The sequence below is a fragment of the Nomascus leucogenys genome, chromosome 21, assembly GCF_006542625.1.
Source record: "Nomascus leucogenys isolate Asia chromosome 21, Asia_NLE_v1, whole genome shotgun sequence".
NCBI lineage: Eukaryota > Metazoa > Chordata > Mammalia > Primates > Hylobatidae > Nomascus > Nomascus leucogenys.
Genome location: NC_044401.1, coordinates 67,005,981 through 67,017,234, shown reverse-complemented (window position 1 = coordinate 67,017,234; position 11,254 = coordinate 67,005,981). Strand labels below are relative to the sequence as shown.

Here is an 11,254-nt window from a genome sequence, read left to right as displayed (position 1 = left end):
CAGATGTAGGGCATCATGGCAAATAAAAATGACACCCTCCCTAATCCTATCTTTCTTTATCTTAATTTTTTTTCAGTAAGTATTACAGCCGAAATTGGTGTAAACATTACAATGAATCAGGAAACAATTTGTAGCAAATTCATTATTTAGGATCCTGGTGGTTGCAGTAGTCAGAAAGATACCAGATTTGAAGCCCACCCCGTTTGGTGACCCCTGTTATTCTGTGAAAATATTGCCTGATTTGCAGATGCATCTTAGAAATGGAAAGCTGGACCTAGCCACCTGGAGTTGTTAGTTACTACTGACAGGCAGTAATGGTTGCAATAAACGAAAAGAGATTTCACTGTAAACATGACCCTGATTGATAAACTTGCTCATAGCTATTCTTGTTTATAGGATATTGGGCCAGGTTGAAACTTTCTGTGAGACAGGCGGTCAGAATGCAGGGTTGTATGGTAAATTTGACCCTGTATTCTTCACTGCTAGACCTTGGCTTTATATCCATCATTAGGTTTGAGGCTGAATGTGAAGACATCAGATGGTCTAAAATATTTAAATCCTTCCAAAGTAGCATGTAATATAACCACAACCAAGGGAAAAGAAGCAAACACTGCAAAAGGCTTTTATTTTATAGGCACCACTGCAAAATGAGGAATCACATCAAAACATATCAAATAGAAAATAATAATTTATTTTAACTTCATTTTACTGTTTGTAACTAATCATGATTTTGTGAACTTGCCTGTATAAGCCTGTACGTTCAAATCTACAAAGCAAAAGTTTACTACAATGAGCACTTAAAATTCCACAAACCGTCTCCTTCCACAACTTTCCTGTACATGCAAATTCTTTCAATGGGCTGCAATATTTGCAAACATGCTTTAAACTTCCATAAAGCTGCAAGATATTTTGCTTTCTGCTAAAACCTTTACACTGTCTTGGGAACCTTAACCAGGAAAATGTTTAAATGTATATCCCAACTCTAAACGCTGCCCGTTTGGTTATATGTATTAAATCGTTAACCACCGGGTTGGGTGGTTTTGAGTTGAAACCTTCACCTAAATAACAATATCTTAACGGTCACGCATATGAAACACATTCAGTAACGTAACATTATAAAATAGGGTTCCATTAAAAATACATACTGGCAGTTGTATTTGTGTTTTAGGCAGGAAAAAAAAGCGTGTTTAACTTTTTTATATGAATATAGTTTAAACAAATTATTCTGTGAAAGTATGCTTAATAAAAGATCTTTCTGAAATTTAAACACTTTATGTAAAAGGGTACAGGTAGAAAAGTACAATTGCTATTTGAAAAAAGCTCTGTTTGTTAATATTGCCTTCCAAGATAGTAAGGGTGTTTTTCTCTCTCTTCCCTTAAAATAGACCTATGACACCCAGAGTTGTAGGGTTTGCAAATTCGGACTATAAACATGAAGACCGTACTTATCTTTTATATACAAAAACTTGCCGCATTGAACGAGGCAGGAATTTCTACCCCAGTGGTAGTGGTCTCTTTTATGTACATAATGCAGAAGTGAAAATTATACAGTAGTCACCGATAGGAAGGAATTGTATACTCTAGTGCCGTCCGGGGATTTTGTGCCGTGGGTTAAGAGTTCTTGGATTGTCATCCAGTTGTCGAAGATTTTTTTATTCCTCTTCTTCATCATCTTTTTGTGGCTCAGTTCGAGAATGTTCATCTCCTTCCTGTCGTCGGCTGCTTGCTGCTCCTTGAGACAATCCAACCTGCTCTGCATCATGAACTCGCGCCGCCGCCGCTGCTCCTTGGCCTTCACCAGGTGCTGCTTCCTCTCCTCCTTGCTCCAGTAGCGCCCCATCTTCATCTCGCTCACCGCGTCGTCGTCGGTGGTCATGCCGCTGCGCTCTTCCCGGATCTTCAGGGCGCGCTCCCGCAGCAGGCGGTCCCGCACGGGCCTCTTGGTGATGTAGCGTGTCCCGTCACTGCGGATCTTCACCTTCCACTCCATGCGCGGCTCCGACGGGGTGGGAGAGCTCAGGTCCTTGCACATGCTCACCAGGCTCATCTGGCTTTGCGCGTACTCCACGGCCGACTTCTGCTGGATCAGCTGCATGTAGCTCTGGTAGTGCTGGGCATGCGCCGGGATGTGCGCGTGCTTGTATGGGGAGTGGTGGTAGGATGGCAGGTAGGCGCTGCCCAGCTTTTGGCTGGGCGTGGGGCTCCGGCTCCCGTCGCTGGCTCTCCGCTCTTTGCTTTCCAGGGGCTGGTTGGGGTCCAGCTCCTTCAGGGACGGGCTATAGGTAGGGGTGCCCACTTCGGGATCTTCTGTGATGGAGAGCAGATTCTTGGAAGCTGGCCCGTAGGCTTCCGTGGTCCCCACAGCCCCTTCGCTGCTCGGGCAGCTGATGCCCTCCGCCGCTCTCCTCAAGGAGTTGTCGGGGGAGATCTCCAGGGTGAGCGGGGTGCTGCGGCAGCTCTCGCCTGTGTTGTAGGCGCTCGAGCTGTCCTTGTCGGATTTCTCCGGGAGCTCGGTGATGTCTGAGAGCTCGTGCCTGCGCACGTCGATGCTGGTGTTGTAGTTGCGGAAGCCGCTGTTGTGCAGCATCCAGGACTCGCGATACTGCTCCTTGAGCTGCTGCATCTTGTGGGCGCGCACGATGCTCAGGCACTCCAGCTCGATGCTGCGCAGCTCCTCGTTCAGCAGCTCCAGCTCCTTGTCCACGCTCTCAGGGTCACTCTTGCCGGCGTCCAGGGGGCCGCTAGGGTAGTACAGGCCGTAAGGGGTGGCGCTCTTCACCTGGCACTTGAGCTCCAGGAGCTCGCGGAAGCGCTCGCACTCGTCCACCGGGATCCCCAGGTAGTCGGCGTCCGTGCAGTCGGCCGAAATGAAGGACTCGTTGCTGAAGGGCAGGTCGCCGCTGCCCAAGGTGTCCTGGCTGCAGGTGAGCTTCCTCTGCCCCGCCAGCGGGTTGGAGGATGCGGTGGCGTCGTCGCCGTTGTTCTCTTGCTCCGAGCTCTCGTCATTGCGGGTGCTCTCGTCGGTCCGCCCCACACCGCTGTCCTTCTCGTGCTGGTTGGACAAGATGGTGGCTGTATCTGTGGTCCCACCGTCTTCGTCGTGCTTCTTCTGCATAAAAACAAGAACAAAGGGTCACAGTGAGGGAGGCCTGCGCAGCAGGTACTCAGGTTTGATCTTTCCTTGCAGTGTTTCTGGATAGGGCAAGCTGTACATTTATAAGGCCAAGGGACAGCATCTGACAGTAGGACCGCGTCAAGAGCGTGGGCCTTAGCCACACCTACCCATATCTACCTGGGCAAGTCACTTATTCTTGTTCTTGTCCTCAGTTTTGTAAAATGAGGATAATAATAGTCACTTTATCTCAATGAATGATTCTGTTAAATGAATCAGTACACAGGTCGGATGTATAAAGGTCCTTGGTTAGCTCATACAGGATTCAGTAAGTGGCTCATTAAGACTGACAATGGTAGTAGCATAGTAGGGAGCTAGAGAGCGCCAAGCAGCTCTTGTTAAACAGAGGGGATTGCTTTACTTTGGAAAACATGGCTTTTTGCAATCTATGGTAATGCCGACGCATATGTTTTCCAAACAAATTATCAGAAGGTCAGCTTTGCTTTGGCAATGTTGCTTAGATTTAAAAGCTTAGCTAGGGACAGTCCCAGCTTGCATTTCACTGGTCTGGTGCTCAAATAGAAAAGTACTTGAGGCTGTTTTCTTGCTGTCTTCCAGGTGGATGGGCTTCTGATGGTTTTTAGCACCATAAAGGGAGATGGAGAAAGCAGATTTTCCTCTAGCTCAGCAGGGCAGAGTGTCAGGGACTGGTGCGTGGGCGTTACCTGCTGAAGCACGCTAGCTGTGAATTGCATGGCCTGGTGGTGCTGCTCCTCCAGCATGTCCATGTGCAGGTCATCCAGAAAGTCGTTCCTGTCATCGTCCATCCAGCCCTCATCCAGCTGCAGGCAAGAGCAGCCAACACATGCCTTAGAAGTTTCCTTTCATGTTCATTTATGTTTTTTTAAAAATGACATTACCTTGGGGGAAAATATTTCTAGGGCTTCCTCCAAGAGTCATCAAAATGCAGTCTGCCCAATGATTTGCTGTTAAGTCAGGAAACTATCCCACCCTTACATTAAAGAGACCTCCAACCCTACACTACATCTGGGGAAGTCTTTAATATCCATGATTTTTTTTATTTCAGGGTGAAACTCTTTCATCCATCTCAGCTACTTTCAGTGCAGTAGGACACCTGTGTAGGAGGGCCAGGTAGATTTAGCTGTTCCACCTGCTTGCTGGACCAGACACAAGTTTAACAGGTCCCATAGAAAAACGATTTTTAGTAGGAAAAGAGTTCTTTCTGATACAGTAACTAGCTGTTTGGCTTGGGCAAGATATCACTTTTTTTTTTTTTTTGAAACAGAATCTCACTCTCCCAGGCTGGAGTGCAGTGGCACGATCTCGGCTCACTGCAACCTCTGCCTCCCGAGTAGCTGGGATTACAGGCATGTGCCACTACGCCCAGCTAATTTTGGTATTTTTAGTAGAGATGGGGTTTCACCATGTTGGCCAGGCTGGCCTCATCCTGACCTCAAGTGATCGTCCTGCCTCGGCCTCCCAAAATGCTGGGATTATAGGCGTGAGCCACTGAGCCTGGCTGGATATCACTTTTAAGAGGCCTTTATCTGCCTTGCCCAAAAGAGTGAACTATTCAGAAGGTGGCACTCTATAGCCCACGGGCTGAATCCAGCCTGGTATTTTTATAAATAATAAAAAAAAAAGTTGAATGAGAACACAGCTATGCCCATTCGCTGACATAATTGTCTATGGCTGCTTTTGCACTAGAGTGACAGAGTCTAGCAGTTATGGCACAGATGGTATGGCCACCCAAGTCAAACATTTACTATCTATCTGGCCCTTTAAGAAAAAGTCTGTGACTGTGGGTGAGTTGATTGCTGAAGTTCCCTTTGAGCTCATGAGGCTCCCATCTGTGGAGAATCAGATGCCCTGTATGCCACTGTCTCTAGGCTACTTTTTCAATTGGGTTTCATACTGACATGGTTTGGCTGTCCCCACCCAAATCTCACCTTGAATTGTAGCTCCCATAATTCCTATGTGTTGTGCAAGGGAACTCGTGGGAGATAACTGAATCACGGGGGCAGTTTCCCCCATACTGTTCTCGTGGCAGTGAGTCAGTCTCATGAGATCTGACAGTTTTATAAGGGGGAAACCCCGTTTGCTTGGTTCTCATCTGTCTTCCCTGCTGCTATGTAAGAGGTGCCTTTTGCCTTCCACCATGATTGTGAGGCCTCCCCAGCCACGTGGAACTGTGAGTCCATGAAACCTCTTTTTCTTTATAAATTACCCAGTCTCGAGTATGTCTTTATCAGCAGCATGAAAATGGACTAATACACATACCTAAAGAGATCTACTACTGGATTGCCCTAGATGTGTTGCTGGAGCCATTCTAAGTGGATCAAGAGTGCCACCTGGATGAGCTCATGATTCCTTCTGTGGAAGCAGTTATTACAACACGGTGGTTTCTGAATCAGATTACTTGGGCCTGAACCCCTCCCTGCTTTATCACCCTCCTTCTGGGCCTTTCCTGGGTAACTTTTGAACCTCTGGAAACTTCCATCTCCTGGGAAGGCTCTCCTGTGTGTAAAGTGCTCCACAGAGGGCCTAGCACTTATTCAGTGGTCGTATCAGTTTTAATTATTTATCATTCAATGTTTCTTTTAATTTGAAAGAGCAAGTTTTAATTCCCCATACTCTGCTATTGTAAATGGAACCTGCACAGATCAAGGCTGGAACATATGTCAAGCCTTGGGAAGTCAAATGTCTTGACGTGACTCCGGTTGTGTTTTCCATTCAATTCTGTTTCCTTTTCCTTCCCTATGATCCCTGCATTAACGAACGTGGTGGGCCTTCAGTATAGATGCCAGGGTGGGTATCTAACTAACCTTAAATGGCTAAATCATAAAGTGAATTCTGAGTCACAGCAAATTTGATTACATTTCCAGGGAACAAAGCACCTTCAAGTTCACAGCCAATACTCAGGTGCTCTTTTGCAGGCCTGGGGATCTTTTGATTTTAGAAATACAGACCCAGTTTCATCTGTAGGAAGCCGATTTACCTGGAGTTCAGGCCTTGCAATCAGCAATGAAAAGTTTTTATTTTCTTCACTGGTTAGAAGAGCCACAGCCTCTTCACGGTTCTGCACCTCTATCCCATTAATCTTTTAAAAAAAAAGGGGGAGGGGCGGGGAGAGTGGGGAGACAAATAGCATGATTAGATGGTGCAAAATCATTCTATTTTATTTCAGACTTGCATTTGTCACCCACTCACAGCTAAAACATAAAACTTCCCTGTAGCTGGAAAAGAATACTGATGTTAGGAAGGAAAGGTCTTGCTCAGACCAATGCAGTTTCTCTGGTCTATAAGGGAGCCTCCATGAGTGTAGTTCATGAGGTGACTGTGATGTGTAGGGTGTGAACAGAAGGGGCTGGACCTCCAGAAGACGGTACTGAGAAAAACCATAATGCTGTGCGGAGGGAACATGGAAGAAATTAGACATAATATTCAGGCAGGAGTATATGTAGACATTATTGGATAATATAGAAGAAAAAGCAGCAGTGGGTCTGATACGAACATTATGGAAACTGAGGTTAAGAAAATGGAATATAATTATACATGGTGTTTTGTGTCCCCAGTTTGACACTTAAACTTCTTCAGGCCAGGCGGAGGGTCAAGTGGGCGTGACACTCTATCACACTTGATTAACCCTCTTGCAGGATTTTTGCTTGCATGTCCTGGTGACTTTCAGCCCTGCTGGTCTGGAGGTCTTAGTCCTGGTGGAACGCTGCCTCCAGGCGACACAGCAATGGTTCCACTGAATTGGAAGTGGAGCCTTCCAAGTGCCTCCTTACACCAGTGAGCCAACAGGCAGCAAAACGGGTGACTCTATTGGTTGCAGTGATTGCCCTCAATTACCAAGGGAAGATGGGCTTGCTGTGAGACAGTGGAGGCAGGGAGGATTGTGTCTGGAACCTAGGAGATTCCTTGGAGTACCTCTGAGTGCTTCCATTCTCAGTAGTAAAGGTTAATGGAAAACTCCAGCAACCAAAAAAAAAAAAAAAAAAAAAAAAAAGAGGCAGTATGCTGAGGACCCTGACCCTTCAGGTGTGAAGGTTTGGGTCACTTCCCTAGGGCAAGTGATCCTGAGCAGCACAGGTTCTGGCTGAAGGCTAGAGAAACCCAGAGTAGGCAGTGGAAGAAGAAAATCAAAATGACTTGTGGTGAGGTATGCAGTGAGAAAAACACAGTGGATTAAGAATGAGAGGATACAGATGAGAAGAGGTAGAAAGCTGAGCTTGTGGACACAATGAATCCAAGAATCTCAATTCTGTGAGATTAAAGAAGGTTGTAGCCAAAAGAGACATGAAGGGTCTCATTTGGACTAGACGGAGCAACAGGGCTCGAGGTCAAGTAATGACCCTTAGAAGCGATTCCAGGATGGTTAGATGTTGAGTCAGAAAATTTCTAAGACTTTTCAATCGATTCTGCTAAATTTGCCAAAAATGGTACCCTTTTATGGATGAGAGTCTGAAATGCTTGGTCCAAAGTTAATCTTTCAGAGAAACCTAAAACAAGAATTATTTTAGTTCACAAGTTCAAAACTGTTGGCCTGACTTTGGCTCACTGATGTTTGTTTTGATCCAAATAGAATGAAAGAAAATGAGGAGAATTGGCTCAAATTTTGCAAGGCCCTCTTTGGAGAGAACATGCCCCATCTAGTTAGTCTCAGTCCTCACCACTCCCTGTTGCGTCTTATGACTCAGAGATAGCCTCACAATTAGTTTAACTTGTCTGACCTCACTACACATCTGCATTTGTGATCCCTGTTCTTTAACCACTTCTGCATTTTCAACCCTAGACCTATCATTAGAACCAGTTTGTTCTTTAGTGATAGGCCCATTATGAGGCCACTGTTTGGAAGTGGACTTACCTGGATAATGCGGTCTCCTTCTCGGATGCGCCCATCCTTGGCTGCAATGCTGTTAGGGTCAATCTGAAACACACATGGACCATCTCAGCACAAACACAGACATGCATGAAAATAAGCAACAGCACTTTCAAAGCCATTTCTAATACACAGTCATGCTCATCCCTGTGTTTCTGTTTTGCACAGAAATAAACAAGACTTAGTGTCGTGCAAGGAGAGGCAAACATGAGCTGATCTGCTTCTAAGCCCTTTCTAGGGCCGGTTCTTGGATCCCTGTGTAGCAACCCTGTTACACAGCAGTGTGTGCAGGCTCTGCTGATCTGAGGAGGCACAGCGGACTTTTGTTGCATGCATGGTAATTAAAATCAAATCAATGATGTAGAACAGGTTAAAGGATACCCTTCATTATGTTGACTAGCAACCACACCTTATTTTATACCAAATACTTGTATTAAAATTTGGAAAATAACTTTAAAATTGAAATATAATTGGGACAAGGGGGACTGATAAGGGGAGGGATGTCCCCAAATGCAGAAAGGCTGAGTTAACTTAAGCTTGGTGGATGACATACAACCAAAGAGATAATTATTAACTCTAGTAGTTCTTTCTGTAGCAACAAATTTTATTTCCTGACAAAATTGGGTTTCTGTGTTTGCAAGGATGGGTGTGCACTGTAAAGTTTCCATACTGAAATCAGTTGCTTTGTATTATCTTCTCGAGGAAGATCAAAACAGCGTGCATCTATGTAGTTTGATAAGTACATACAAGTCACATTTAACTTATATGAAGTCAACTATATATACTCCACCAAGAGAAAAAAAAAGTGTGTGTGTGAGAGAGAGGCTTTAAAAAGTGTAAGTGATTCTATCCACCATTCCACTCAATGAACATGAGTTGGGAAATGTGAATCTGCTCTTCCCTCGGGGCTAAACACACAAAACCATGTAAATGGCTCCATTTTATGGCTGATTTGCAGGCTTCTCAAGGGTAATTTTGCCGTAAGTACTGACATTAGAACTTAACCTCCGTGGAAAGATGCAATGCCATGGAGTGTGATGAGGAGGACAAAATAATTTGTGTCTTTCCAAAGAGTTCTTGATGAGGTGGGTTAGGGTTGGTGAACATATAAAAGAAAAAAAAAAACCCTTTGGTCTTGATATGATAGTTCCAAAAACAAAATCAGCCTTCGTACCTCACTGATATAAATCCCAATGTCGTCTTCGTCGTCCGTCCGGTAGCACACAGTGAGGCCCAGCTTGTCCTGGCTGTTCATTCTGTAGAGGTCCACTTCCTAGACAAAGAAAGGCATTCCCCATTCCCAGTGAGACTCCAGCAGGCAATGCGAGTTGAGGGGATGTCAAATGCTTTAAAAATATTATCTTTAAATGATGAACAGGATTTCTTTGCATTCAACTGTGTAGGACCGGTTAACTTACTAAACAAAAAGTGATTATGGACACAGGATCAATGCCTAGGGCATTTCTGACCTTTCACTCAATATAAAGTCATTTTGAAAATAGTTATTTCATTGATCCCCCAAAGAAAAATTACCCATATTTTACTCAGCATCAAGACTTCTGGGGCAGGGCTTTTCAAAAGCACTTTTTCAATGTCTGCCACAAACAAGAATATTTCCATACCCCAAACCACCCAGCCATTTCAGTACAAATGTTTCCAATGTATTTGGTTAGATTATTTCACATTGCATTCCCTTAATATTCACAGTCATAGAACTTGCAAACAGACTACACATAAATTGATCCAAGAAAGGAGGGTAATGTGATAGTGTGCAATTAATGTTCTCCATAACAGCTGTGATATTTACAGTTGAGAAATTAGTTTCAGTCGCTATTACTGCAAATTAAATAAGAGAAAAGCAAAGTGAGCCCAAACGCGGGATACATGCTATTGTATTTGCCAATTAGTCTGTGCTTCCGAATGAAGTCAGAACTTTGGAAATTGTTGGAGCCTTAGGGGGCCATCCTGGGACTCTCAGTGTAGCCAGGCTAAGTCACTCCCCTGCCCACTTTGCCAATGACTTGTGCAAGTTTTTGTAGCTCCAAGCTGCAAGCCTATTTGAAGGGCCATGTGGTAAGTTCTCCGGCAGATCCTTTGGTTTAATTTTTAGTGTTATCTGCTCACCAAGCAGGAGAATGGAGGGGCTGTGAGATGGGGTCTTCGTGCCACTTTATCTGGGGACTATTTCCTAGTGGCCTCTCTCAAGGGTCTTCTTAGAGGGGAAGGAGAATGCAGCTGTCAATGTGGAGAAGCTCAAAACAATAATTTGGAAGATACTTCTTGAACTTTCCCTGATGAAAGGCAGGGTGCCAGGCACCACGGACACTTCCCAGGTGGAGGAACAGCAGGTGCAAAAGCCCTAGGCCAGCATGGCCAGAGCCCCATGTTCAAGGAAGAGAGAAGTGGGCTGAGGGTGGCCAGGTGGCAGAGCTAGACCAGGCAGGGCCCATAGGCCAGCATGAGCAGCTAAGATTTTATTTCAACATAATGGGAACCCGTCAAAAGGTTTTAAGTGAGGACTGCCACGATCTTAACGACTTTCAGCAGTCTCTCTTGCTGATATATGGGGTATAATGTGGTAGGGAAGAGTTGGAACTATAAAGACAGATGTTCAGATCCCAACTCTCCCACTTTCTAGCAGCTTGATCATGAGCTTGTTATTATATCTAAGGTCTGTGTCCTCACTAGTACCTGTCATCCTGCCTCCCAGAGTCACCAACATGAGGCACACAAGAGCTCTTAGCACAATGACTGCCCCATAGAAAGTCCACGGTCACTGGTAGTATAATAATTACATGCAGGTATGGTTACTTGCCTGAAGTCACAAGACGTTGTTTGTGGCAGAGTGGGTATATTTCAGTGCCCCTCTTAATAAGATGATTTTCTGAACACCAGTATGTTAATTAATTCAACAGTTTCCTAATTATAACTCTAGCAATATGGTAAATTCTCATTAAATGAAACCCCATTAATTTCTGATAATTGAGTTCAGTGGAAATTTCTTCATTCTTGAGATATATACTAAGTGGGTTTAAGGGTCATATTTAACAATGAGAGCAAGCCTAAATACTTGGGAATAATCAATTTGCATACCACAAACATACTAGTCATACATCATCCTCTTATGTTTCAAACACATCCCCCTGTCTCTCTTAGGGTACACTTCATTTGAATATGCGTAAGAGGGAACACTTCTTCAGTTCTGACATTTCCTCTAGGTTAGTGTGAATCAACGA

At 44.7% G+C, this 11,254-nt stretch overlaps 1 protein-coding gene across 2 annotated transcripts in view; it reads right to left on the bottom strand.

Moving 5' to 3' along the window:
* Nucleotides 1–605: 605 nt before the first annotated feature.
* PDZRN3 (PDZ domain containing ring finger 3) overlaps nucleotides 606–11,254 on the bottom strand; it is a 242,725-nt gene continuing 232,076 nt past the window's right edge. For both annotated transcript variants that reach the window (XM_030801604.1, XM_012502227.2), the window contains 5 exons: nucleotides 9,193–9,291; nucleotides 8,004–8,066; nucleotides 6,132–6,233; nucleotides 3,838–3,954; nucleotides 606–3,109 (listed from right to left, as the gene is read on the bottom strand). In XM_030801604.1, coding sequence (XP_030657464.1) covers nucleotides 1,544–3,109; nucleotides 3,838–3,954; nucleotides 6,132–6,233; nucleotides 8,004–8,066; nucleotides 9,193–9,291 — 1,947 coding nt within the window. In that variant the 3' untranslated portion in view covers nucleotides 606–1,543. The remainder of the gene's footprint in view (nucleotides 3,110–3,837; nucleotides 3,955–6,131; nucleotides 6,234–8,003; nucleotides 8,067–9,192; nucleotides 9,292–11,254) is intronic.